Consider the following 24,390-nt stretch of genomic DNA (forward strand, 5'->3'; position numbering starts at 1 on the left):
GTTGGATGCTTTCGATTGGCCATGGTAAAAGAGAGAGCACTAAAAAAGGATGATAGATGAATTTGATCACTCAATTTTCTCATTTTTTTAAAGAAGATATATATATAATAAATGAACAATGATTCGACATCTTTGGAGTCAAAATATCACAAAAATATGCAGATCAAAGAAATTTTTCTATTTATATTTGCATGGAAAGTCTAATCAGTATCTTGATTTGCAATTTTAAAAAAATTCTCATATATTAGTTTCAAAAAATAATCATTTTTTAAAGAGAAACAAGGGAAATTAGAAAGCAAGAAATTGTAAAAACAAGATCATAATAAAAGAGAAAATCATTTTCTATATATAATTATTTGAGAAGACTATTTTATCTAAGTGGACGATCTCACTCATTAAACCTCTACGAGGTACACAAATGTCTCATAATTTCTTTTTTAAAAAATTACTTGAAATCGTTTTCTACACCATATATTTAATATATATATGGTGGAGTGGAATGAAGTGTAAATGAATCATTATTCCTTGAATTCATTTAGAGTACTGAATGAATCATCCAAATCATTAATTAAGAAAAAGACTAATGATAATGACAATGACAAAGTGGACGGTATAAGTGGATTACATTATCTAGGTTAATAAAAAATTATATAAGATAATATACATGTTTTTTAAGGTATATGAATGAATAAAGTGGGTAAACTTTTAACTTAATATTTAATATTTCTTTACATTTATTTAAAGTAAATTTCTTTAGAAACATGTCAACTTTTGTTTGCTCATTTGTAAAAAAAAATTTGAACAAATGGAATGCACGTATCTCTATAATTATATATATATATATATATATATATATATATATATATATATATATATATATATATATATATATATATATATATATATATGATATTATACACTTTAGGCTTAAGTCCTTATTATTTATTTTTGGATTCTAACCAAAAAATATTATACTAATGGAGATATCTTTTAGTTTGTAATTAATTATATGATCTTTTTTCATGTATTTTCAATGTAAAATTTTAATTGCAATCCCAACATAAGACAAACTCTAAAGCCATTTTGATTGACTTCCATTTTGATAAAATGACAAAAATGCCCTTCAACTTAGAATACTTTGTAAAACTCAATAAAAATGACCACTGTTTTAGTCAAAATGAACTTCTTCTTGTTCCTTCATCAATCGATTTCGATCACTCCAAATGGAACTTGCTCGATCATGTAATCTTGGACTCGGTCAAACTTACAAAAAAAAAAAGAATACTCCTACTTTGGGCATAACTCAACTTGAATTCAAATCAAATTTTGAAATCCAAATCAACTTGGTGAGCCTTTGAACACATCTTGAAGCATTTGTATGAATTCAACTAATATTCAACCAAGTCTAATCTAATTTGTATTCGATTTCCTATTTACAAGTAGCTAGCTAGTATTATTAATAATTCTTCAACACCAAGATTTCTTTTTTATTTTGAAATATTTTATTTTTTATTTACAAGTACAATCTAATATTAATTTCTTCAACATTAAGGCTTCTAATCATCATAAACAAACTGAAATTCCTTCTAAACCATTAATTCCACAAGATCATTGCTTAAAAGCTTGTCCCTTGAATTTAGTGTTCTATCTCTTTCCACATGTCACCTAGCTATTCTTCCAAATTAATTGTGCAAGTCATGACTCATCTTTCTCCTTTGACTTGGTCAATCATTCAATGATGGATGAACATTCCATTCTCTTTATCTTATTAATTATCTTCCAAATATTAATTGTATTTTCAAATGAACAAGCAAACAAAAAAAGTAGATGAGGCATTAAGTGTGATGCCTTTGCTAGCTCTCAAAGAACTTAATTTTACACAAGGCAAATTGCTCACTTTAGGGCCAATGAAATAATGAAATTAAACCACCAATACTATATTTATTTTTGACTAGGTCAAGAAAGGTTAGAGAGAAAGCAAGGATGCTTTCTATCTGATAATATTGTAATTTAATTTACTCCTCATTATTTTGTATATTAAACAGAGATTATTCTAGTGTGTTTTTTTTAATTAATTTTTTGTTTTTCAAAAGCGACAAGTGTGTAAATACTGTTGATGGTGGTGGAGCACAAGGGGTGCCACTTTAGACAGATCATTAAAAGTGGTCCATTATGAATATTCAGAAATTAAAATATAATAGTCAATATTATTAATTTATTTTAAAAATAAAACGGTAGAGGTATGGGTCCAAAATGTGTGATATCGATCATAACAATTGATATCAGAATCATGATTTATATAGAATTACGTGGAGAATTTCAAAAAAAATGAAAGAAATAGAGGAGGTCTTCACCATAAGGATAATAAAGGGAGTTCTTAATAAAATCCATGATAAACTTTCAAAATAGATAAGCCTCAGGAGGTCAGTTGGAGTGGATATTAAATAGTTTTGACGGATCAAGAGGATCAGACGTCTAGATAAGGAAGACATGATGAATCAAGAGATCAAACGTCAAATTGATCTCGATTTGAAAGAAGGATTATTAAGATTACAATTAAAGTCTAATATTAGAAATAATCATTGATTTATAAAGATCGAAGATATCCATAAGAAATTTTTTCAATAAAATCATTAAAATTTAAATAAGTAGATAATATCATAATCTCAAAACTTCAATTTAGACTCTGCTTCGCCTCATATGTGAGATATTTGTTAATATCTCCCGCGATATGCGACAGAGACAGAGGAATCGTTGGTACACAGCATTACTGCCATTCTAACGATTGAATAGTCTCGATTTGCATGTGGTTGAATATTCCTCTCCTAAATCTATTCTAATAATAATATTTATAGAAAAAACTTGTTTGTCTTTTATGTACGTTCGTTCTCTCGCAAGATTCATTATGGAAATTAAACTTGTTAGGAAAAAAAATCATGGCTAGCTGCAAAAGAAAGTTGACGTGCTCCTGTTGCTCGACAAAGCACACACCAACTTCTCTTCCTTGTTCTCTATATAAATCCTCAGACCTCACTCCTTACCAGAGAGAGAACAGAGAAGTAGAAGTTGAAGAAAGCAAGCAAAGACACACACGAGTATAAAGCCGATCGATCTCTTACTCTACCCTGTTTTGTTTCGTTTTAGCCTCTTCCTTAATTAAGCTTGATTTCTCCCAATCTGCGAGTCGTAGCGAAGGATATGGTGATGATCACCAGCTTCTTCCGCCACAAGTTGCTTTTTAATTAACCTTCCGGAGGAGATGTTTCCCTTATAAACAAGAGATTGTTTTCCTTTTCTTAACAAAAAATTAAACAAAAAAGAAGTTTTTGATTGGTGTTTTTGCGGGGGAAAAAAAAAGGAGGAGAAGAAAGAATGGAGGAAAGGAAGCTTCTGATTGAGAGCTCAAACTTAACAGTTCTGCTGCAGAACCAGGGGATGTACGCTGGAGCACACTTTCCAGGTATTTTTTTTTAGAAAAAAAATCTTCTTTGTTAGTTTCTTCTTTAATCTTTCTTGTTCTTTTGATTCATAAAGTTTCTGCGACAAATCAAGTTCAGCCAGCCTCATGGTCGCTTGCGGCCTTGGAAGGCCGAGCTCCGACGAACGTTTTCGACAGGCGGCCGTTGTTCAAGCCCGTCGAGTTGGACCGCATCGGGGACGATGACTCAGATGACTCCCTCCGCCGCCACGAAAGCAAGCGGCGGCTGACGAGGGATCAGGTTCGACTGCTCGAGGACAGCTTCGAGCTGGGCGACAAACTCGAGCCCCAAAGGAAAGCTCAGCTCGCAAAGGGTCTCGGACTGAAGCCCAGGCAGATCGCGGTATGGTTCCAGAACCGGCGCGCGCGGTGGAAGACGAAGCAGTTGGAGAAGGACTACGAGGCCTTGAGGTCTATCTACGAGAGTCTCAAGGTTGATCGCGAGTGCCTGATCAAGGAAAAGGAAGAACTGGAAGCAGAGGTGAAGATCAAATTAATTAAACTATATATATAAGAAATTATTATTCCTCTCAATAATCTGATGAATGATCAGGTTCTTTCCCTCACGAAAAAGCTCCTCCTAAAGGAGAGGACCATGGCATACAGCAAGCGAGAAGACATTAACAATATCATCATGAGCTCTGCCAACAGCACTCCTCGTGTTGATGAAGAGGGATATAACTCCATGCTGATGGAGCTCGCCGGCTCATCGAATGCCTTGGGACTCGACGACAACGTCGTCGACAACTCCGATCGGTCGCAGATCGGTGAGGTCGTCGACGATGCTAGTGGCTACGAGTACTTGAGTGTTGAGGATAACAACTCATGTGGCGGCTATGGACTGCTTTGGTAGTCATCACAACAATATATAGTTCTTCTTCTTTCTCTTCTATTCTATTTCTATGGTCTGGAACTTGATTAATTCTGAGCTCAATAATATAATTTCTTACGTTTAGAGTTTGCTAGCTGTTCTTCCGTGCATGCAAATTTATCCGATTCCATGGATAATTAATTGTTGCAAGTATTCCACTCTACTACTCTAGCTAGCTATTCTTTGTGACTGTGTTAGAGAATCTGAAGCAGTACAGTGAAGTTCTGCATGTCTGCTCTTTATTATTCTTCCTTGTTTTTTTCGTTGACAAATGGCTTAGATCCTCATGGTCCACCTCCCCTACCGTTCAGTATCCGATTTGGGTCGGACCTCCTTTGTCATTATCCTAATAGTTTGAGCCTTCCCTATCATCTACTATCTGATCCAACTGATTTATTAAGACTTAATTTCATCGAGAATTTATCATGAGTTTTACTAGCTAGGAGCCTCCTTATCATTATCTCCATGGTCTAGAACTCTCCTACCTCCATTATTTTTTGCTGAGATTTTCTACTTATCCGATTCATCTGTTCTATGAGGACTTATTTATCTCTAGAGTTTATCATAGATTTTACTACGAGTCCCTTATCATTATCTTCATTGTCTGGACCTCTCCTACCTCCTCTTTTTTTGCTTGAGATTCTCTACGTGATTCTATATAGATCATGACTCTGATACCAATTATTAATAATACTGATAGAATCAACATATGTTCATAATGGTATAATATTATTCACTTTAAATCTAAACCCTTATAATTTTACTTTTGGATTTTATCCAAAAGACATAATACCAATGAAGATATCTTTCATGTTATAAATTTATAATTTTCTTCGTACATTTCTAACGTGAAATTTTGATTGTAATCTCAACGTTACACACGAACATATTTACACATTAATAATCTTATTTTTCCTCCACTATTTTAATTCTTGTTTTAAAAATTATTAATTAATTGTGTGTAAATCTATGTATAGTGATCCTTAATTCAGCCAAAATTGAATAATAAAAAAATAGTAAGCTATCATATAAGCGTATCATATTATTTCTTGCATGCACTAAATAAGTTGACGAATTTAATAATTAAAGGGACCGGATAATTAAGAATAAAACAATAATAATTCTAGAGTGTCTTTTAATATTTTCAATATTTAGATATTTTAAAAAGTAGATAAATTTAGATAAGTGAATTTTTGATTAATTTATTTGAGGATATAAAGGATATCGCCCCATTCGTAGAATTTGAACTCACTTTTGTTAGTCCCACACTAAAGTCATTAATTTGCAAAAGGTAAAAAAGAAAAAAAGAGAAATTTTTTTGATAACATCCATAACACACACTTCCTTTTCTTTTATAAACCTATTATATATCACAATGAAAAGAAAAAGAAAAAAGAAAAAAGAAAAAAGAAAAAAAGAAAAGCAAAGAGGCCATGCATCTATATCAATTCAAGAAGAGTTCACCTACGGCACTCAAGCTGTGCAAGCACGTATTCATCGGTCACTTAATTAATTTATGAACAAAAACTTTAGACAAAATGAAAAGACAAACACACACACAAACTTAATATTGGACGTAGCGTCGTCAACTTGAGTTAAGCTGGTAAAATTGATCAGTCTCTTAAATAATTTTGAGTTGGATCGATATTTTATCAATCTATTTCAAAGTGAATCCAGGTGGATTGGCTCGTCTAAGCCTACTATCCGTGTGGGTTGATACGCAATGGACTTAAGTTGGCCCGTGAATTGAGAATTTTTTTTAATTTAAAATAAAAGTGAAAAAATTAATAGGCTCGTGGATTTAACCCACCTAATCCATAATCAAATTTAAAATTTTTAATATTATATATATATATATATATATATATATATATATATATATATATATATATATATATATATATATATATATATATATATATATATATATATATATATATATATATATATATATACGAGAATGCTATCCTGGGCGCCTCTCCTTACGCGACCCGTGAGCGTCTCCTCCGACACATCGCCGTTCCCGCCGGCATCGCGACGCCGTCCGGCCACCGATGGCCGCCGGACCGGACCCAATGGACGGCCAACTCACCGGCGGTCCGGATGGGTCCGGATTCCGGCCTCGATTTGGCCGGCGGCGGCCGGAATCTCGGCCGAAATCGCCGCCAGAATCGGGCGGCCGATTCCGGCCAAAATTCGGCCGGCCGCCGGCCGAATCGGGGCCGGACAAGTCACGGGAAGGACCGGCGGCCTTCCCGTGACTTGGCCGGCGGCCGGCCGAATTTTGGCCGGAATCGGCCGCCCGATTCTGGCGGCGATTTCGGCCGAGATTCCGGCCGCCGCCGGTCGAATCGGGGCCGGAATCCGGGCCCATCCAGACCGTCGGTGAGTTGGCCGTCCATCGGGCCTAGTCCGGCGGCCGTCGATGGTCGGACGGCGTCGCGATGCCGGCGGGAATAGCAACGGGTTCGGCGAAGACATTCCCAAAAATGGACGGTTCAGATTGGCGCGCGATCGAAATGGACGGTGTCGCGCACAGGCGCTCAGGGAGGAGGCGCCCAGGATAGCGTCTCTCTCTCTCTCTCTCTCTCTCTCTCTCTCTCTCTCTATATATATATATATATATATATATATATATATATATATATATATACTCGTAAATTTAATCCACCTAATCTGCAACACAAGTGTAAAAATTGGATTAGATTGAAGATTTTTTTTAACTTACCAAGATCCAAGATGATGGGTTGATCCTGTTGGGTTGCAAGGTTGCAAACATAGTCTCACATCTAAAGTACATGAAAAAGATCATGAGGTTAAAAGGATGGAAAATATCTCCATTGATATGAGACCTTTTGGGAAGAGCCCAAGAATAAAGTCATGAGGGCTTAGGCCCAAAATGGACAATATCATACCATTGTGGAGATATTTTGATACCATCGGTACTAACAAGTGGTATCAAAGCGAGACCACTCTTCACCGGACTAATCGTCGGATAAGTCATGATCCAGATCTAACCATGTGGTTTGAACCTTAAACAAAGGAAGTGGGTGCTCCCGTGTCTGAATCAAGAGGACCAGACACCAGGTGAGAAGTCCTAGTAGGTCAGGTGGACCGAGGGGCAAAAAGTTCTAGTTGTGACTAGGTGGAAAGTCCTAGTAGGTCGGATGGACCGAGGGGTAAAAAGTTCTAGTTGCGACTAGATGGAAAGTCCTAGTAGGTCGGATGGACCGAGAGGCAAAAAGTCCTGGTGGATCGAGGATTCAGACATCAAAAAATGACGTTGAAAGGGGCCTGTGGTCCTTTGTTTGAGGGGGGATTATTGGGTTGCAAGGGTGCAAACATAGTCCCACATCTAAAGTACATGGAAAAGATCATGGAGTTAAAAGGATAGAAAGTATCTCCATTGGTATAAGACCTTTTGGGAAGAGCCCAAGAACAAAGCCATGAGGACTTAGGCCCAAAGTGGACAATATCATACAATTGTGAAGATATTTTGATTCCATCGGTACTAATAGATCCACCCCACCCCATACTTCTTACTTGGTTACCAGATGTAATACCCGAATTTTCCTTCAATAAATTCTGGATAAATGGCTATGTAAATGATAGAATTATTAATGATAAAAATGAATAAACATTTAGGCAAAAAGAAATGGCCTAAAATATTTCTTGTATGGGGTTAAAGGGCTTTTGCTAAAGAAAAGAAGAAAAAGGAAAGAAATGTGGAGGTGCCAGGGATTGACCCTTGGACCTCCAATATGAAGCAAGCCAAGTTAACCATATGAGATAGCAATGAATTCATGTTAAAAGGGTAAGGGAAACGCTTGTTAAACCTGAGGGTTAATGAAATCTCATTAAACCCAACGGAGAGGCATTAGTGGGATGGCATCGTGGGTTTGTGGGCAGTTAAGAGATCTCGATAACTGATCCCTTCTCTTTATAAACCCTGCTCCTTGGCCGAAACAAGTTTTTCCCTTCGTCCTGTTTCCTTCTTCTCTGGCTGTCGGTGTTCTTCTTCTCTGGCCGCCGAAGGCTTTCGAGACTCTCAACCAGAGTTGCGAAGGAAGAGAGGTTAAGGAGAAGACTCCGTAGCATAACCTTTAGGAACTTCGGAAATTACAGTAAGTTCCCCTCACCTGCAAGATGATAGTTAACGTATGCTATGATGTTTTCCATGAACTGAGATGCAAAAACTGGAGTTATAATTCGTGTTAAAAGCTTTTGGATTTGCATGTTTATAATCTGCTTAGAGTTATAACCTGTGTTACGTTTGGTTACTGTATATATATTGCTTATCAGTTTGTTCTTCATGTATGTATCTGTTAAGTTTGTTCTTTATGTATGTATCTGTTAAATCGTGAAATCAGTAACGAGTATATGTCCTTGCATGGTTAATGTTTTGTTAAGATTTACAGTATGTGTAGTTAATTAGATTGTTACCGTATGATCATATGTTAGTTTAACAAGATTCAAGGATATCGTATGAGTAGTTAATGTTAAAGAAAAACTCGATATCATGTTAGTTAAGTTAGACAGAACTTAGAAATCCGAGAAACCGAGAGCAGAAACCCTGGTAATCGACTCGTTGGTCGATTACCAGAGGGTGTAATCGATCGCCTGATCGATTACACGCTTTAAAGAGAAACGGAATCCGCGACTCTTAATCGATCACCCGATCGATTAAGAGGCTGTAATCGATCGGCTGATCGATTACGAGGCTGTAATCGATCGGTTGATCGATTACCAAGCCTACTGTGAACTCCGAATTAAAGCAATCGATCTTCTGATCGATTAAACCCCTGTAATCGACCATGTGATCGATTACAGAGGCCTCTGTGATGAAACTCTTGAACCAAATCGACCCTAGATCGATTCAAGACCTATCAATCGACCTTCTGATCGATTGGAGGGTTATTGGTCCAATGTTTGGTCGGTTTAGGGTTAATAATGTCATGTTTTATGAAGAAAGTATAATCAAACCTAAAGTTAAGGTTTAAACGTTATTAACCACTATGTTATGACAAATGTTATGGATTGAATGACGTGAATGTTCATTATAAAGAAAAGAAAGATGCATGGAACATTCATACTATGATGGAAAGGAATGTATAAAAGTATTTTACTTTGAATGAATGGCTTGTACCGGAACCCGAAAGGGATTCCAGGGATGGGCTCCAAAAGTTGCCCCTAGGTCAAGACCTAGTAAACCGTGTAGTCGGGATTAGCTACCTCGTACTACTTGGTATGTGCGCGCAAAAGAAATGAATGGGTACAAGCCAGGGATCCCCAAAGATGTTGATGATTATGTTTAAATGTTTTCAAAAGGAAATGAATTTCATGCTTATATATGATGTGAATGTCCAATGATTGCTTATGCATGTTAGGAAATGTTGATATGCTTTTATGCTTTAATGTATGATGTTATGTAACGAATGGATTTTGTGAGTAGGAAAGGAACTTACTAAGCTTTATGCTTATAGATACCTTCCTTATCTTGCAGATCCCGTTAGCAGGTACTGAGCAAATGGGAGGCAGCAGGACAGGGCAGTGAAGATGTGTGTGGTGGTGACGTGATTAAGCCTTGGCCATGCAAACCATTTTCTATTTGCATGTTATTTTGGCGACGAATTTATTTTCGTCGCCAAATTTGTTGCCAATTGGCAACGAAAAGTTTTTTGGTCGCCAATCTGCAACGAAAATGCTATTTCGTTGCCAAATAGCGACGAATTTGGTGACGAAATTTAATTTGTTTCCAAATGTCAACTAAGCTACCCAATCATGTCTAAAATGCATTTTCCTTTATTTTTTAACGAATCTTGGCTATCATCTCCTCTACTAATATCGTATATACCATTCAGTATATAACTAGTTAGATTTCCTATCTTATATAGCAAAATAGGCTAAGATGTGTCAATACGTCATTTCTTGGATTGTAGCACTCGACTGACCCCAATCTCTTCAGAAACAACAAATAATCAAATCTGGTACGACATTGTAAAAGAAAAAGATTGTCCATGTGTGTATGTGTTATTCCATTAAGTGTCAGTTATAAATTAAGATATATATTGGATTCATAATGAATGATCGGTTTGGAGGCAAAAAATAGTCAAATTTGGCGACGAATTTATTTTCGTCGCCAAAATCGTCGCCAATCGGCGACGAATTACTTTTCGTCGCCAATTGGCGACGAACAAATTCATCGCCGATTGGCGACGATTATTTTTCGTCGCCATCGGCGACGAACTATGATTCGTCGTCAATCGGCGACAAATTTGTTCGTCGCCAATCGGCGACGAAAAGTAATTCGTCGCCGATTGGCGACAAATTAAATATTCGTCTCCAATATTGTTATATTTTGCGACGAACAGTTTTTTTGTTGCTAATCTGCGACAAACTTGTTATTCGTTGGAAATTTTTCGATGACTTTTGCAACGAAAATATTTTTTACAACGAATTTTGCGACGAAAATAATTTGTTGCTAATTCTGCAATGGATTATTTTTCATTGTTAATTTCGACACAAATTTGCGACAAATCTGTATTTCGTTGAAAAATTAGTTGCAATTTTGCAACGAATTTTTTTCGTTGCAAATTTTCATTGCTAAATCAGTATTTTTTTTGTAGTGTTATCGCCATTTTGACTGGCCAATTCACCACAGTTCATTGTCGAAAAATTAAAGTTAATCATATATTTGGAAAGCACTCGACTTAAGCTATCCATATTAGTATCACTTTTATGGGGAAATATCATGACTTAGAATGAGCCATCAACCCTCTTCTCTCACCAGAGTTGTGTAATGCATTTCTTCTTGTTGACATGGGTTTTTATGGTCAAAAATCATGATTTGAGGAAGTTTAAATTTAGTTTCAGTACCTAGAGTACGATTTCGGAGGTTGTGGTGTGCGATGAGTAAAATGGAACTCCTGTTCACTTTTAGATTGTTGATTTGATTTTTAGACATTTAAGGTTAATTTTTAAATTTTGATTGATTAATTTAGTTGTGTTATGTTCTTTTCTAGGTGTTAAAGAAAATAATTTCAAGGATTGACGGACCGTTGTTCCAACTAGAACAAAAGGTGAGTTGAAAATTTTGAATTTAAGTTTATTTTTCAACTGCTTAAATTCGAAATCAACCTACATTAATGTTTATAATTTTTAAAAATTTTAGTATATATTTAACTTTTAAGATTGTAAAAATCAACCTACATGAATGGTTATAATTCTTAAAAATTTTAGTTATTTAGTATCAATTGATAATAAAATTATTATTTAATATTTTCAAAATATGAAAGGTTGAAAAGTATTATTGTAAAAGTATATAAAATTAATATATGATTTTTATTATATATTTTATGTTAAATTAATTTTTTAAATTTATTGGATTTCCTCCTACCCCACTAGCAGTACTATATCATCTCCGGTACTATAGTATCCTTGGTACTAGTAGAAAATTATAAGATGAAGATCGAATAATCAAGTGAGCAAATTGACGAATTAGAAGTGCTCGAGAAAGAAATGTGACCAAGGGCAGAGTCACTTTGAGAGATACCCGAGCTATAGCCCGGGGGCCAATACCATTAAAGAAGATTTTTTTTTTTTTGGATTTATAGGTAAAAGAAAGATAAATTTGAATAAATGAAGAGAATAACCCGGATAGTTTGGAATCAGTCCGGATAAATTACCCGAGTTGGCTCCGCCAGTGTGACCGGTTGATTGAGAAGTCAGACCAATAGTAACTCCATATACCAAAAATTATCAATTGTCATTCACATTAATTAGTAATTCAGTAATAAAAAAATTGTGTCCACGGTAACATATATAATGTTTTATCGTAAGGAAACATGAATCAGTAACGCTTCATTGGCAATAATTAATACTTATGAGACAGAAGAAGTGAGAAGTGACTTCTTAAGCGACAGCAATCCGTTCGCGAGCTCCTCCTTGGAAAAACCAAGCCTGGTCGTCGTCCCTGCCTTCCCTAACTCCTCCCTCCTCGTCTTCTTCCTCTTCAGCATCCCACAAAAACTTGGCATAAGAAGCGACTGTGTAGCTGCAGTTAATCATAATCAGTCGATAACAGCCCTTGTTAATTATATTCCTTGTTTCGATGCGATTTGCTGTTAATTACCAGTCATCGGGAGCAGCCTTCATGGCTCGATCGAAGTAGCTCTCGGCTCGGGGAGCATCGTGGTTGCCCTCCCACACCAAGTTCGCATACATGGTGAGTACCTCGGGGTTGCTTGGGTTCACCAGAATCGCTCGCTCGCACTGTTCCTTAGCTTTATCAATGTCACCTCGGACCTACGTTAATGGAGATCGAGGATTAGTTGACTAGTAAGATCGAGATATTGTATGAAAATGGCGCTCACCTCTTTCAAGTACCTGGCGTAATTCCCCAGGAGAAGAGAGTTTCCCGGGTCCGTTTTGATCATCTGCGTGTAGTACGCATCCATGGCGTCGCTACCGCAGTCATTTCCTCCTCCTCCTCCTCTCCCCGTCCCGCGTCCGCCGAATTCGCCGCCGGATCCTCCGTCGCCCACTTCGAACAAGGTGGGACGCCCTCCAGTCTTGGGCGAGGCGACAGTGAGGCGGCCCTGGTCCAATCCCGAGCTGGTCAGGACCCGGCCGAGCGGCGAGGCAGGGGAGGCGCAAGACGAGGACCGGCCCTTGGAAATTGCCTCGAACACCTCGCGCTCCTCCACGGAGCGGCACCGGGAGAGGGGCCGCGCTGAGGCGGAGAAGCAGGACGCGAAGTGGGTCGTCGAGCGCGCCCGCGGCAGCTGGTGGCGCACTTGTAGCTCCGCCGACCCGGCCCCGCCGGCTAAGTCATGCGCCGGGACCGGAGACCATGGCGAGCTGAGCAAAGGCGTAGAAGTGCTGCGGAGGAGCATTGTTCGCCTCCGGGCAAAGCGACCGACGGAGATCGAGGCGGCGACCGGCTATATAAAGCCCTGGATGCCGAGCAAGACAAGAGATCCCCACCGTCCGTTAGACGGGTGGACCGACGGCAACGTGCCAATAAATAGTCAACCGGATCGCCTGCTTTAGTTTCCAGCAAGTTAAATTCTACCATGCCGCATAAATACAGACACGTGGACTTTCTGGAATGCTAAACGGACGATTCGAGAGTTCTAAAAGGGAAAACGGAATCGAGCGTAATAGTGAATCCGATGCAAAGCTAAATATAGCATTTGGGCTGGCGGACGGTTGGATGAAGTGCCACTTGGCAGGTCGGTTTGGCGGAGATGATCCTGTTTCGTGATTGAGGAAAGACAGGGGATTTCGATCGCACGACGCGGGCTGGCGGAAGTTTGTCAGCTAGGCATGCGCTCTCCGCTGTCTTCTCCTTGCTTCCGGTACGCGTACTTTTTCTACCCGCATTTTCGTTGGTTCAATTATGTGGGACATACCTCTACCTGGAAGGTATGATTTACCGCTGTCTCTCCGCTCGTAGTCATCTCTCCCCACTCCTAAAATAACCCAAAACAAACGTCGGATTCCGATCCGATCGATTGCCGGGCTTCGTCCAAAGGGAAAAGGCAAAGGTGAGATCGACGAACCCTAATCGGCGAAGGGTGTTCTTCTCGCTTTCGGCTTCAATTTTGGCTGTGGATTTCAATAGATCTTCATCGAAAAGTTTCATTCTTCTGGGGAAAACATCTGTGTGCTGATGATGATCTGTGTTGATGATGATCTGTGTTGATTGATGATCTGTGTTGATTGATGATGATCTGTGTTGATGGCTTGCCAGGGAAAATATTTTTAGTCTAGATCTAGCAAAATGTCGCCGGTGGAATCGCCTCGCGAGGAGAATGTTTACTTGGCGAAGCTGGCTGAGCAGGCGGAGCGGTATGAGGAGATGGTAGAGTTCATGGAAAAGGTGGTGAAGACGATCGACGGGGAGGAGCTCACCGTCGAGGAGCGCAACCTCCTCTCAGTAGCCTATAAGAATGTTATTGGAGCTCGTCGGGCGTCCTGGCGAATTATCTCCTCCATCGAGCAGAAGGAGGAGAGCCGCGGCAACGAGGACCATGTTTCTTTGATAAAAAATTATCGAGCCAAGGTCGAAGCAGAACTCAGCAAGATATGCTATGGAATTCTGAAGCTACTTGATTCCCACCTCGTCCCTTCCGCCACCAGTGCAGAATCCAAGGTCTTTTATCTTAAGATGAAGGGTGACTACCACAGGTTAGATAAGCGCATTCGTCTTATTGCATATTTTTGTACTGAAATTTTGTTAATCTCTCTCTCCCCCTCTCTTTCTTGTTATCTTATTTGGTTTATGCGCATAGGTACCTGGCTGAGTTCAAGACTGGAGCAGAGAGGAAAGAAGCAGCTGAAAACACTCTTTTGGCATACAAATCTGCACAGGTATGCAATATTACAAATTGAGCTCCTGTTGCTTATTTGCTCTTTGTATCTTTCCGTTATGTTTTGATCCAATTCTTAGGTAAATAAATATATGCAAATTCAGGTAGGATGGATTGATGAAACTAAATACTAGCTTTTGTTTTTTGTTGGAAACCAAGTAATTGACCCTGGGACTGCGTAAATAGTTTCTTAGTGTCTTTATATGTGTGCAAAGGAAGATTTTTCTCTACTATTTATGTGTTTTTTATACGTTTTCTAGGGTTTGCATTGAACTGGTTTTAGTAACCCCCTGGTCTGTGAAAAATCTTATCTCTGCATAGAGTCTACATAATGTGTCAGTCGTCCATTGTGACATTATGTTTAAATCATATTTCTTCTTTACCTGCTTTCTGACATTTTTTTTTTATAAATTCTGTTACAACTATCTGACATCAGCTATAATGCATAACAGGATAGTGCTTTAGTTGATTTGGCTCCTACTCATCCTATAAGGCTTGGGCTAGCACTGAACTTCTCTGTCTTCTACTATGAGATTGTGAACTCACCAGACCGTGCTTGCAGCCTTGCAAAGCAGGTTTGCCTCTCAATCAATTTTTTCCCTCATGTAGATCTGAGAGTAAAACTTCATTCTTTACTTTCCTGACACACTATGTAATGCTTGCTTGAACATGTGTGAATCTATTTTGTTACTAAGAGCAATAAAGCAAATTTTTTATTGTTGGTGATGAGCAAATGTAGCTCCCTAAATGAAAAAAATAATGCATAATCTGGATATGAACATGTATGGTACTAGTTGATTAATTAAATTGTAGGCGTGAGAGATAAAACTAATATTGGATGATCAAAACAATACAGGTCATATTAATGATATGGCCTATGCATATGGTTGAATGGCAGGATTGGCACTACTTTGCTAGCCTTAAGTAATTGCAATACATGGATTCTTGTTATTCACTTTTCTTGTATACGAATACATAAAAGTTTAACAGTGTTGTGACTATGAACATTTAAGTTATACACTTATACTTTATTTCTTCCTTATAATATTGTGGAGATCAAGTTGGGAACCTACAACTTTAAGGAAAATAGTCATAATGTTTAAGAGTTTGGAGCTCAAGTGATGATGAGTTCAGATGAAGATGAATTCTGAACTGGTTCAAATTAAACTGCATTGTTTTTTATTTGATCAAAGTTATCTTATTTTTTAAAGTTTTGGTGATCTATTTAAAATTGCAAGGAAAACATCAACACATGAAGAGGGTGAGAGTGAGGGAGAGGGGAAGGGAATGAGAGCAGAATGTAGGAGGGAGATGTTTGTGAGAGAGGCTTACATGTATGTGTGTGTGTGTGAGAGAAGGGGGAGATTATTTGAACTTTTGATATTTTTGTGAAATTTGTTATCCTCTCTTTTCTCACATACCAAAGGAAGAAAGTACGATGGATTTTGAAGTTATATATATAATACCTGATCATCAAATTTTTGGGTTTGGTGTAACACCTTGTTATCTATTTTCTAAAGGCCATTAAGTTCTTCAGCCTCCTAGTTCATTCTAGTTATGTGCCATATTTTTCTCCTGGCAAGATCAAGCTGAAAAATGGACATATGGACATTTCTGCAACTTGAGATCCAGTTCTTTTGTTACATTATCCTCTTGTATTTCATATCTGGTTTTACAATTATGAATGGTTACCAAACAAACAACCGACAATAAGTCATGTAATCAGTAGCAGAATCAGAATCTTCTCTTGGGTAGGAAACCAAACAAGTATAAGTAACCGTTCGGAAGATTGGAACTCAGCAGTAGCTAAAACAGACGAATGTCTAAGCTTCGTCATTTACAAATATGACTTTTGCAAACACATTTTAACACCATAAAAAGAAAACGATCTTGAATTGGTTTTTGATTTACAGTAGTATACCGGAAAATAAAAGTAAATTGATGCATACTTGTGCATGAGTACCACAAACACTAATTGTTACTGTGACTACAACACCTTATCAAATTAAGGTCTAGATAGGTCAACTCAAACCAGTCTTGCCTTGCTTAAATCACTAGTCATCTTGGAAGCCTCTCAAAGGTGACTACTGTGTCTAGTTTCTAACTCTTTAGTCAGCATTACCATTATGTCAGCTTCTTCAGCCCACAATCACAAATGAGAAAAATTAAAGAAAAGCAAGTCTTGAGAAGTTATCATTGGTCTTATAGTTATCCAACTGTACATATTTTTCCACTAAAATAAGTACATGGGTTTTAATGTCTGTTGAACCAAATTGTATAGTGAAAGCTGATAATAATTTTCAATGTTTTTGACTATTATAATGCCGAATGGATTTATATTGTGTGCATCAGTTTCACTGGCTACGTGAGAGCTAATTATTACTATCATCATTATTATCTTCAACAGAGGAAGCTATTCCATTGTTAAACCACATAGGAGGGATTCTAGATCCACTCATATATGAAAATGAAGTATGTTTCCTGATTTAAGAATATACATTTAGATGGACAAAAAAAAATCAAACATGATGACCTTTCTGATCCTGACCCTGGCCCAACATGAGCATGGGTCTGGTTGGCTTGGTTTGTGCTATAGGGAAATATTTAAATTGTTTAGGCCACACTTGACCTTTTGACGTACTTTTGGCTGTTTATGTACACTATTTGGAATGATCAGGTTCCATATGTTCAATATTCAATATACTTACCTTGGCATGGGATCAAGATGGTCTTGTGATAATCAATATGGTCTTGCAATATCTAGGTCATTGTCTTGATTGTCAAAGTCCAATGATGAGTGTTCTTTATCTTGTTGGCAATCTTTTGCATCCAACCAATCCTTGTGGCAAATGCATCCATCATCTTCTTGTTTGATCAACCCTTTTCATCCCATACTCAAGTACACGTGACGAAATAAGACCAGCACTGGTGTAGACACTTAGAACTGTTAGTATATCATGTAGCATGGCAGTAAGGGCATAGTCATCTTTGTCTAGAATGTTGCTTGATTTCCTATTTAAGTAGAAAAGCTAGAATATTTAACACATTTACTTCATAATTTAATTCAATCTCTGGACCTATATATGGAGGAGAGGCTACGACTGCCACAGGAAGTTCATAGTGTTTTAGATCTCACACACACTTGTGTATTATCATACTTCTCATGGTATAATATGTACATCTTATTTAATAAATGTTTTGTACCTATTTTTTTTTATAAACATTGGAAATTTGCATATTTTTATAATGTTCAAAAATAATATCATAAAATCCAAAATCTTTAACTTAAGGATCTAAAGTAAAGATGTGCAAAATAACTCACATATATAATTACTTCAATGTTTTTTAGTTTTGTTTCTCACTGTAGAGTTAAATGTGTAGATAACACCAAAGAGTTACTAAATAGAATATACATGTGTGTGTGCGTGTGTATGGGGCTAGTTTTAGCTTTCAACCTCATTATAATAGTATCATTTTTTGATGCATTATCAAATATAATTGGATTTTTTTTATCAGTTATGCCATATACATATGTTACATTATGAATATTCACATATGTGGTAGATGTAATTTGGGAATATTTTAAATTTTTAAAACTAATAGTAAAAAGTTATCATCTATCCTATGTTGTGAAACAAACATAAGGAGAATTACGACTAGATTGCTAAACCAAATATCAAATGTTAATGCAATGGTTAAAAAAATTGTTGTAAAAGGATGAGTTTTCTTTTAAAAAAATAATTCTCAATTGCATTGTATTTTTAAAGGTTCTCTTGTATGAAGATGTAAATACAAAACTTCTAGAGTAAATTATTGAGAATGGTGAATCAAACTTCACTATATATTTAGTGAGTGAAGGACACTACTAAGAGTGGAAGACAATGTTACTTTTGGTAACAATAATAATGTGCTTTAACATGGTAAAGTGACATTTCAGTAAAAGATTTACAATTTTTTTCTTTATTGTATGCGCATTTCTTAGATTGGACTCTTTCTTCACTACTTGGCACACACAAAAGTCAAAAGATTCCTAAGTAGGACTTACCTATGTTATTCGAGGAAGCTCTAGTACCATGTGTTTTGAGGGTCATCTACATTACCCTAACCCTTCTTGGTCTTGAAGTTGATTGGCGGCCTCCGAACTTGTTCACATATAATTTAATATGAGTAGTTTGTGATATGCCTGCCCATCATCCACTGACAGTTGGATTTGATTTATTTGATCTTAGGCTAACTTGTCAATTTTCTAATGATGAACAATTCCTGAAAGGTCCGTGCTAGCCATTTACAAAATATAAACACGAAACTAAATTAGAATTGATGATGTAATCAAGTATCAAACTATCATAATGAAAATTTAAAATGAAAATTATGCTTTATAAAGAGTGGAAGATTCTAATGAGAATTGGGGCAAAATAATGGCAATAATACTATAAGATATAGTTAAATAATAGTATAACAACCAAGCCTTTATCTCATTCAATGAGGTTGGCTATATAGATCTTCTTATACCATTGAGCTCGATTTCTTACTATATTATCATCTATATTTAAATAAATTTTATTATATTTTATTGTTACTAGCTAAGTCTTCTTTGGTTTTCCCCTTTCTTGTGCCTAACTGAGATATTTATTTGCCGCCTAAGAGCATGTCCATTCCATCTTAAATGTGTGGAAGTTTTCTTTCAATGAATGTAATTTTGACTTTCTTTTTAATGATCTCATTTCTTATCTATCTATACTCGTATTTCCGTACACCCATTCTTATCTTTGTTTTTTTCATATTTTGTTCGTGTGCTTGCTTCATAGCCCAAGTATAAAAGATATCAATAGAATTAGATATTAAAATAAGAGTATGGATGGGTTATCAGTGGAGTTGGGGGGGGGGAGGGGTTTGTCTGAAGGTCATTAGGAGGGGAATGGATGGGTTATCAGTGGATGACACTGAAGTTGCTGGTGCCAAACCACATGGTCACGATGAGCTGTAGTGATGGAGAGTAGGGGGATGGCATTGGCGGGTAATGGTATCTCCTGATCCAGAGAGGGAGAGTAGGGGGATAGCATATGTTGGCAGCTAGCAATTGCATCATGGAAATTTCATGGCAACTAACCTTTTTTTTTTGTTTACTGAAAGATCCTTTAATTTGAAATTCCAATAAGGCACCCCTGGAATTTACAGGAGTGCTTTCACAGATTCTCAAAAGTACAACAGGCAACATGTCTTACCCTAATTCGGCCCCAGCATATAGTGCATTAATAGATCATTGACTGAACAATGGTGAGAAAAGGGTCCATGAGCTTGTGATGGTAGAAGGTTTAAGGATATTATAGTTTTCTGTGCTTATCTTTAAAGAATTGTTTCTGTTCAATTTTCTCCTCTTTTGTGATAATGTTATCAATAATTTTTTACATAAAGCTAGTATGATTTATAGCATCTCCATTTGGCTGGCTTTTTGGACATTCTATACAACATTTTTTATTTTCTCTCTAATAATTTATTTTTGGTTTATTGGTGAAAATATGGATTGCAGGCTTTTGATGAGGCTATCTCTGAACTTGATACTTTGGGAGAAGAATCATACAAGGACAGCACCTTGATAATGCAGCTTCTTCGAGACAACTTAACACTCTGGACTTCTGATATCACGGTCAGTCTCCCTTCTTCTATCAGTGTAACAACGATACTGACATTCTATCAAGGTAATCGTCTGACTGGATTTTACTGGCAGGAGGACGGAGCCGATGAAATCAAGGAAGCTACAAAGAAGGAATCAGGGGAGGGCCAGTAAACTTAGTTTAGTTAATTTATCATGCTAATAGAACAAATTCTTCTGCTTGTTGCGTCTTCTTATGCATCATTAAGCAACAAATACTACCCAATGGATTCTTGTTTCTATTTCAGTGTTTGTTATTTGTGATATCTACATGCTTGCTTTAGTGAACGATCCTAAGGAAGAAGATGATGATCCTGAGTGGATTGTTTACGGACTGGCTACAGATTTGGTGGGCAAAAGTTTCATGGACTATTGATCCGAATGAACATGTTTAGCATGAGCTATTAGTGTTTCATCTGACTGTTTCATCAAACATAGGTCATTTGATCCGTTAACTACATCAATGGAGGATTAAACCACTTGTTGATAACCTTGATCGTGTTTGTGCAGTCATTTTAGAATTAGGGTAAAAAAAATCAAAACACATTTTTTTTAAACATAAAAAATGGCATGGTGGGTTCTGCCATGTCTTCATATCCATTATAATAAACGTCTTGTATTATGATACCATTTTAACTATGTAAGAGTTTCTACTCTCTCTCTCTCTCTCTATGTAAAGAGGAATCCAACAGTTTAGCATTTTACTTCAATGTCATATAATTATTTGAATTACATATCAAACATTGCACTCAATTTAATTGGAGACGTTAAATCACAATATAAGTAATTATGTTTCCAGAATTGGAAGACTAGAAAGGAATGATGAATTTTCTTAATTATTTTTATAAATTTACTAAATGAGAAATCTTAGTTTAAGTGCTGATAAACATGTTTTTTAAGAGAATTCATTTGTTTTTAAAAAAAAAAAATTAGTTATTAAGATTTAAGGTTGTGTAATGACCATTTTTTTATTTTTAAGTATTGATATTTAAGGTTATATGATAATCAAATTCATATACAAGGTGTTTTCTTTCAAGATTCCAATTAATTTCAGGGTTTCTTATTTGAAAGTTAATGATAATTTGTTTCTTTAAAAAGTCAGAAAATCAAAATTTCCAAATTAATATATCATGCTTCCTTGATGTTCTCGACATTTATTTCTACTTAATAAGACATCAAGCTTTTCTTTAGACAACACAAAAGGCACCAAATCCCACTTTTACAAACCAACTGGTATATATATTCCACGAATTAACAACCGTATATGGACATCAAACTTATACAGACATACTTTATAGACGTTTCTTAACGCATCAGGTTCAAAACATTTACGTCCAGAGAATCACACTTTCAAGAACCACAAAAACATCTTGTTATCATACGACAATTGCTTCGACTCTTACTTAATACCCGCTCTCGGCTGCGTTAGGATGATATGTTCTCCTCCTCAGTTGAGATTCAGGAGTAGGCTGCTGCAAGAAGATCTTAGTAGGATCATTCGGATCAACATACCTGCACAGAGAGATGTTAAATCAGATAAAACTTGAAGAGTAGCAAATGCCGGCATTCTACGTTCGACATTGTCGATGCGTGTCTACTCACGCGCGTTTCATCATGTCATCGACTGGAGTCTGCGCAGCTTGCAGTGGATCCACGCGGGCCGCAGCTTCTTGAGCACGATAAGCAGCTACATGCTGATTGTATTGCCTCACAGATCCAATGAGATTTAAGAAAAGAGGGACGAACGTTCCGCATCCGCCTTCCTTGAACAAGATTTTGAATTTGTGCGCTGAGTAGAGCGCACCGTGCTGGCCCTCTGGAACCACCTGTATCAGGGACACCAAAGTGAAATGATACAGCTATCAAATAAAAAGAAAATAATTTTAATAATATTTAAAAATCAATGTTTACTCCTGTCCTGTACTTACAGGTTCCACGGATCCTGATATGTTATTACAGTGAAATATTGGCTGGTTGAACTTTTCTCCATGGACAAAGAGCTGCAAAAGAAGGGAAGCTATATTCAAGAACGTATTTAGAGATGCTAATGGGACGAAGCAGTTAATACTCAAACAAAAAGATTCTATGCATGCTGCAACATAAAGGGGAATTGAAGTTAGAAATCAAAAGTAGCAGTTTGACTCTATAGATATACTTCAGAGTGGACCTGCCAGATACATTCCATATGTGCCATATGGCTCCTGGTTGCCGAACATGGCCAATTATTTGGGATCTTGTCCCTATCAGGTACATGTTAAATGTTTGAATAAGTAGAGTGAAAAGAAAAAAAAAATCCTGTTGTAGCATGAGGTATCCTAGCATGCAAATTAAATTAGTCGCACAGTGTATACTTCTTGCCAATGCAACATGAAATTATGTTCATCGACCGTCATCAAAAAACATATCAAACGCTCCCAGAATTAACTTTGAATGCTGGAAGGATAAGTTTGCATAATAAAAGGGGGAAAAAACATATTAGAGGCCATCAAATTTGTAGCTTAGCAGACAGTGCCGTCCACATCTGGCAAGTAAATATGAATTCCAAAAATGCAATGATCATGGACCAAATGTAGTGAATAGTGTAAATTAATTTATGAATCTCATACCAGAGGCATGTCGAAAGCAAAAAAGTTCCCAACAGGTTTCTTTGCAACAAACACCATTCTTATGTTTGACAAGTAAATAGTCCCCCTTGATTTCACATGGCCTTCTCTGAAAATTAGTATAGAATGTCAACAAACAATTTGATGACGCTGCATCATTGTGTAATTGAATAACATAAAATAGGCAGTGCTACATGCTATAGTTTTATAATGAATTGGTGGCAGATTAAGTTGGTTAGTGTCAACCAACATCGTATTTCTAAACACATGGATTGGTGCAAAGACAAGTGAATACAATACATTTATTGTATTAAATATTTCAACTTTACATCTTTTGCTTCATATAGAACAAATAGACATGAACAACCATTACTTTAAGTGAACACAAGATAGCACTCAACAGAACCTTTTTGATAGGATACAGATTTAGATAACACTTCTATTAGAGACTTTCTACATTTCATCAATTAACATTTCTCTAAGAAACGAGAATTGTTTCATTTTCATCTCATCACTCTGAAAAAACATACACAAATAGACAAGAAAAATGAAAACTTCTGATTGAAAGCATACATGGCCAGCAAAGCAAATAACTTTGGTTGAAAGAACTGTATTCCACCACGAAAATTCCAAATTCCTTATATGGTTTGTTAATGACATGTAACCTCACATTCGTTTTTCTGATGAGAATGTTCTTATTTGCAAATAAGCGTCCGTTAACCTATTTTTGGTTGTTGGAAAATCTCTTGATTTTCAATCTGCATTTTGTTTGGATCAGATATTAAAAAATTGAAACCATCTCATATATCATAGACTGGACCTATGTTGATTCGCCGTAATCCAATTTAGAGTAAAGTCAATGGCAGCAAAGACCATTAGTTTCACAGGCATTCTATTTTTCCAACAATCGAAAGCTCAATATGGTCACCGTAATAAGATTGTTATCATCTGAACGCTAAATTTTCAACTATTAACGTCGCTATAATATCTAATCGCTCAAAATTCGCATCGCAAGCACAAACGATCATCCAAACCCGGAATCAGCAACAAAAGAGATCCCTCTTAGGTAAAATAATCAACATAAAAAAACGAGATTAAAAAAAAAGCAAAGAGAAAGATTAACTCAAGGAAAGGGGACGGACCCGGGGATCTTGTCGATCTCGAACTCGACGCCATCCCTGGCGAGCACGAACATCTCGCCGACGAACGGCACGGGCATCCCGTTGGGGAACAGCTGAGGGTTCACCGCCATCTCTGACGATTCGTTCCTCGCTTCCTCTCCTTCGGCTTCAAACCAACGCCTTCTTCTTCTCCCTCTTCTATCTTCGCATCGGCGAGATCATTTGAGGCAAACGTAGGGCTGGATCCGGAACGTTCCAGATCATTCGGTGCTGACGTGGCATAAACCGCCT

General features: G+C 36.9%; 4 protein-coding genes across 5 annotated transcripts; 2 read left to right on the forward strand and 2 right to left on the reverse strand.

Annotated features, from left to right (window-relative positions):
• Positions 1 to 2,995: 2,995 nt before the first annotated feature.
• On the forward strand, positions 2,996 to 4,447 carry LOC141815543 (uncharacterized). Of its 2 annotated transcripts, none has more exons than XM_074703493.1 (3): positions 2,996 to 3,460; positions 3,553 to 3,959; positions 4,032 to 4,447. In XM_074703493.1, exons 1-3 carry the CDS (start codon positions 3,373 to 3,375, stop codon positions 4,329 to 4,331), a joined length of 795 nt encoding a protein of 264 aa, XP_074559594.1. In that variant the 5' UTR covers positions 2,996 to 3,372; the 3' UTR covers positions 4,332 to 4,447. The 2 variants fall into 2 exon arrangements, with proteins under 2 accessions (XP_074559594.1, XP_074559593.1); XM_074703492.1 differs by having other exon boundaries at positions 3,535 to 3,959; positions 4,032 to 4,446.
• A 7,813-nt stretch (positions 4,448 to 12,260) lies between these two features.
• On the reverse strand, positions 12,261 to 13,270 carry LOC141814246 (uncharacterized). The gene is made up of 3 exons (XM_074702184.1): positions 12,722 to 13,270; positions 12,481 to 12,653; positions 12,261 to 12,402 (listed from the first exon to the last, which is right to left on the reverse strand). Exons 1-3 carry the CDS (start codon positions 13,241 to 13,243, stop codon positions 12,261 to 12,263), a joined length of 837 nt encoding a protein of 278 aa, XP_074558285.1. The 5' UTR covers positions 13,244 to 13,270.
• A 527-nt stretch (positions 13,271 to 13,797) lies between these two features.
• Positions 13,798 to 20,641, forward strand: LOC141815430 (14-3-3-like protein GF14-C). Its single transcript, XM_074703378.1, has 6 exons — positions 13,798 to 13,897; positions 14,104 to 14,540; positions 14,645 to 14,723; positions 15,175 to 15,297; positions 20,253 to 20,369; positions 20,451 to 20,641. Exons 2-6 carry the CDS (start codon positions 14,134 to 14,136, stop codon positions 20,508 to 20,510), a joined length of 786 nt encoding a protein of 261 aa, XP_074559479.1. The 5' UTR covers positions 13,798 to 13,897; positions 14,104 to 14,133; the 3' UTR covers positions 20,511 to 20,641.
• Positions 20,642 to 21,591: 950 nt separating this feature from the next.
• Positions 21,592 to 24,336, reverse strand: LOC141815431 (uncharacterized). The gene is made up of 5 exons (XM_074703379.1): positions 24,121 to 24,336; positions 22,982 to 23,087; positions 22,304 to 22,375; positions 21,978 to 22,201; positions 21,592 to 21,887 (listed from the first exon to the last, which is right to left on the reverse strand). Exons 1-5 carry the CDS (start codon positions 24,228 to 24,230, stop codon positions 21,779 to 21,781), a joined length of 621 nt encoding a protein of 206 aa, XP_074559480.1. The 5' UTR covers positions 24,231 to 24,336; the 3' UTR covers positions 21,592 to 21,778.
• Between the last annotated feature and the right edge of the window lie 54 nt (positions 24,337 to 24,390).

Source organism: Curcuma longa, chromosome 21, assembly GCF_044706935.1.
Source record: "Curcuma longa cultivar G26 ecotype Majalengka, Jawa Barat chromosome 21, ITB_CL_G26_1.1, whole genome shotgun sequence".
In the NCBI taxonomy this organism is placed as follows: Eukaryota; Viridiplantae; Streptophyta; class Magnoliopsida; order Zingiberales; family Zingiberaceae; genus Curcuma; species Curcuma longa.

What these genes read in the sequence shown, in the direction of transcription:
- LOC141815430 (XM_074703378.1), top strand. Translation starts at nt 14,134, where the DNA reads ATGTCGCCGGTGGAATCGCCTCGCGAGGAGAATGTTTACTTGGCGAAG. An exon ending in ATGAAGGGTGACTACCACAG is followed by an intron (nt 14,541 to 14,644) that starts GTTAGATAAGCG and finishes TTATGCGCATAG; the next exon opens with GTACCTGGCTGAGTTCAAGA. An exon ending in TCTGGACTTCTGATATCACG is followed by an intron (nt 20,370 to 20,450) that starts GTCAGTCTCCCT and finishes TTTTACTGGCAG; the next exon opens with GAGGACGGAGCCGATGAAAT.
- LOC141815431 (XM_074703379.1), bottom strand. Translation starts at nt 24,230, where the DNA reads ATGGCGGTGAACCCTCAGCTGTTCCCCAACGGGATGCCCGTGCCGTTC. An exon ending in GAGATCGACAAGATCCCCGG is followed by an intron (nt 23,088 to 24,120) that starts GTCCGTCCCCTT and finishes ACTAATTTTCAG; the next exon opens with AGAAGGCCATGTGAAATCAA. An exon ending in TTGCTTTCGACATGCCTCTG is followed by an intron (nt 22,376 to 22,981) that starts GTATGAGATTCA and finishes CTTCTTTTGCAG; the next exon opens with CTCTTTGTCCATGGAGAAAA.
- LOC141815543 (XM_074703492.1), top strand. Translation starts at nt 3,373, where the DNA reads ATGGAGGAAAGGAAGCTTCTGATTGAGAGCTCAAACTTAACAGTTCTG. An exon ending in CGCTGGAGCACACTTTCCAG is followed by an intron (nt 3,461 to 3,534) that starts GTATTTTTTTTT and finishes TGATTCATAAAG; the next exon opens with TTTCTGCGACAAATCAAGTT. An exon ending in AGGAAGAACTGGAAGCAGAG is followed by an intron (nt 3,960 to 4,031) that starts GTGAAGATCAAA and finishes ATGAATGATCAG; the next exon opens with GTTCTTTCCCTCACGAAAAA.
- LOC141814246 (XM_074702184.1), bottom strand. Translation starts at nt 13,243, where the DNA reads ATGCTCCTCCGCAGCACTTCTACGCCTTTGCTCAGCTCGCCATGGTCT. An exon ending in ACGCCAGGTACTTGAAAGAG is followed by an intron (nt 12,654 to 12,721) that starts GTGAGCGCCATT and finishes CCATTAACGTAG; the next exon opens with GTCCGAGGTGACATTGATAA. An exon ending in AAGGCTGCTCCCGATGACTG is followed by an intron (nt 12,403 to 12,480) that starts GTAATTAACAGC and finishes GATTAACTGCAG; the next exon opens with CTACACAGTCGCTTCTTATG.